The following is a 2,500-nucleotide window of genomic DNA, read 5'->3' as shown; positions in this document are numbered from 1 at the left end:
GTTGGGCTGCCATAGGAACGCCGCCGCCGTCTATGGCTGCGTACCCTCTGGCTACTCTGTGCCTTTTTGCCTAGTCCCACTTGAGGACGGTTGAGAGATTCCAACGAAGGGTTTAACAAGCAAATCAAACAAACATTACGCGGCCGCTAACGGTGTCACAGTTTTGCCGGGAGGATGATACGCACACGATACCTTACCTCATCACCGTTATCGAGCTTGACGTGTTCGTCACCTTCGTCCGAAAGTTCCGGAAGCTCCGAATCCATCGAAAAACTAGAGCGAGGCTACCGGACCACCGGAGGCTGCTGTTGCTGCTGCTGCGACGAGGCGGCGGCGGCGGCGACAGCGACGACCGTGGACACGTAGACTCAAGTTTCGTGCAGGAAGGGGCGCCGTGTTGTGTAGTGCCAACCAAGTCCGTACCGTCCCCGTTGTCGCTTCCTTCTCTGTACCGTCACACGCACTCCGCGGTTGTCGCGTCTTTCACGACTTTCGCTTTACCGATGATGATGATGATGATGACCAACAACCACCACCGCGATTGGCTGACGACGACGAAGACAACCGAGTTCGCGAGTAAAGGTGGATTTTTTGTGGGGAGTCAGCCTTTGCCGAATCGGAATGATAGTTTCGAACGAAATATCCTTCGCCAGACGGATTCTGCTGACCGTAAGGGGCTCTTCTGTCGCTTTCTTCGCTCCTCGCGAGACGCGCCTGCGTGCGTGTGGAGAAATGAGGGACGCGTCCTCCCAAACGCAGGCTTCCTGCTGTCCCCGGTGGCCTGGGATCACGCGGTGTCAAGCTACGATGATACTCCAGCAGGGAAGCGCTTTTTGCCCCGCGGGACCACAGCTGCCGAGGGGTTTACCCCGTCACCGCACGGCCGCAGACCAAGTTCCGACACGCAGGTGAAGGTGACTGGCGTGGTGACTGGATGATGCCGATGATGCTGGGGTGCGGGGAGTCTGATGCGAAAGCCGACCGAAACGACCGACCAAAGCAACTTCGCGCGCGCTCTCTCTACGCTACGAGGAGGACCTTCGAGGCCGAGGCCGAAAGCGCGCCCGTACCCGGATTACTCAACACACAAAATCGGCTCGCCGTCGTTTTGCTGCTGCTGCTGCTGCTGCTGCTGTTGGCTGCCTGTCACACTGCGTGTCGTCCGCGGACAATCGGTTTTGAGCCAGCGCTCCGTTCTGGCGGTTCGCTTGTCCGTGCGGCGCTATCACAAGTCTTCTTCTCGCCGAGGGTGGTGGCAGAAAAAGGGTTCCGCGACCAGATTTCCCGGAATTCACCAGAACGTAACCACCTTGTGCCCCTGGTGGCCGTGCGCGCGTAAGTGGGAAAGAGTGAGAGTGAGAGAGGAAGGGCGAGAGAGCGAGCGAGATACCGTGTGTTCGCAGTTTTCCTGGTTGCTGCGTTGTTGGAGCTGCTGCAAATGATGCAAACTAGGCCGACGGGGGGCGAGGACGCCGTGGCGGCTGTCTTGGCCGCAAGTGGCCTCCGGATGCAGGTTTCTGCCAGGAAAGCGGTCCCCACACCGAGAAGACCACCGGGAGGGAACCTAGCTAGACGACGGCTTTTCTTATCGCGGTGAAAACTACGCACATCACTCGTCCGACCGCGCGCGTACCGCTGCTCACTCCACGGCCAGCAGCACCACCGCTGCACCGAAAACGACGAACGGCCCCGCGCCACGGGTCTCTGTTGTTCTTGAGCGTTTCTTCGTTCCGAATGTTTTGGCCACCCTCGATCCCGATTTTCCTCCGACACAGAGCACGAGAGACACTTTTCACAAAACGGCAGCCCGTCGTCTTTCAGACGAGGCGATGGGGTTGACACGCCACTTAGCGACGCACTCGGGTAAAACGACGACGACGACGAGAGTTCGCTCGAACTTTTTCCGCCTCACTCACACCGTTCGGCGCTCCGACCCGACGGCCATGACACTATCGCACGGACGGAATCGTCGTCGGCCTCATCGGGGACGTTCGTGAGCGCGATCTTCGAGAACAATTTTCGAAGCGGGATCGCGCTTGGCTTCGTTGAACGATGACGCCGTTGCCACCGGTTCCCATCAACGATCTCCTAAACGCCTTTATCAATCGCCCCGCAGCAGAGGAAACTCAATGAACGGGCGGCTGCTGGAACGATCTATGGCTCTGGCCCGCAGCACCTCGTATACACACGATACACACAAAGGCGTCCCCTCTCGATCTGCGCGTGCGTTGTGCGGACGTTTTTTATTTTTTTGTGGTGCGTTTGCTCGCGGCCGCTGGTCGATAAAGCTGTGATTTTTATTCAAATTTACCCTTTCCCCCGCACTGGATGATGATGATGGAGGAAAAGAAATATTTCTACAATAACCCGAACAACGAAATTGTATGGGCGCGTTGGCGATTTCGTCCGAATTTTCGAACGAGTTTTCGAACACGAATTGTTTGACAGAACGGGACAGAGATCACAACAAAAATACCCTTTCTGTTTATACTGGCAGCTT

General features: G+C 57.1%; 1 protein-coding gene across 2 annotated transcripts in view; it reads right to left on the bottom strand.

Moving 5' to 3' along the window:
• The window catches only part of LOC126578477 (deformed epidermal autoregulatory factor 1), an 8,418-nt gene extending 6,021 nt beyond the window's left edge, over positions 1–2,397 (bottom strand). For both annotated transcript variants that reach the window (XM_050241069.1, XM_050241070.1), the window contains exon 1: positions 198–2,397. In XM_050241069.1, the coding sequence (XP_050097026.1) occupies positions 198–266 (69 nt within the window). In that variant the 5' untranslated portion in view covers positions 267–2,397. The remainder of the gene's footprint in view (positions 1–197) is intronic.
• Between the last annotated feature and the right edge of the window lie 103 nt (positions 2,398–2,500).

Source organism: Anopheles aquasalis, chromosome 3 (assembly GCF_943734665.1).
Source record: "Anopheles aquasalis chromosome 3, idAnoAquaMG_Q_19, whole genome shotgun sequence".
In the NCBI taxonomy this organism is placed as follows: domain Eukaryota; kingdom Metazoa; phylum Arthropoda; class Insecta; order Diptera; family Culicidae; genus Anopheles; species Anopheles aquasalis.
Note: the sequence above shows the minus strand (reverse complement) of the source record. Positions and strands in the feature narration are given on the sequence as shown.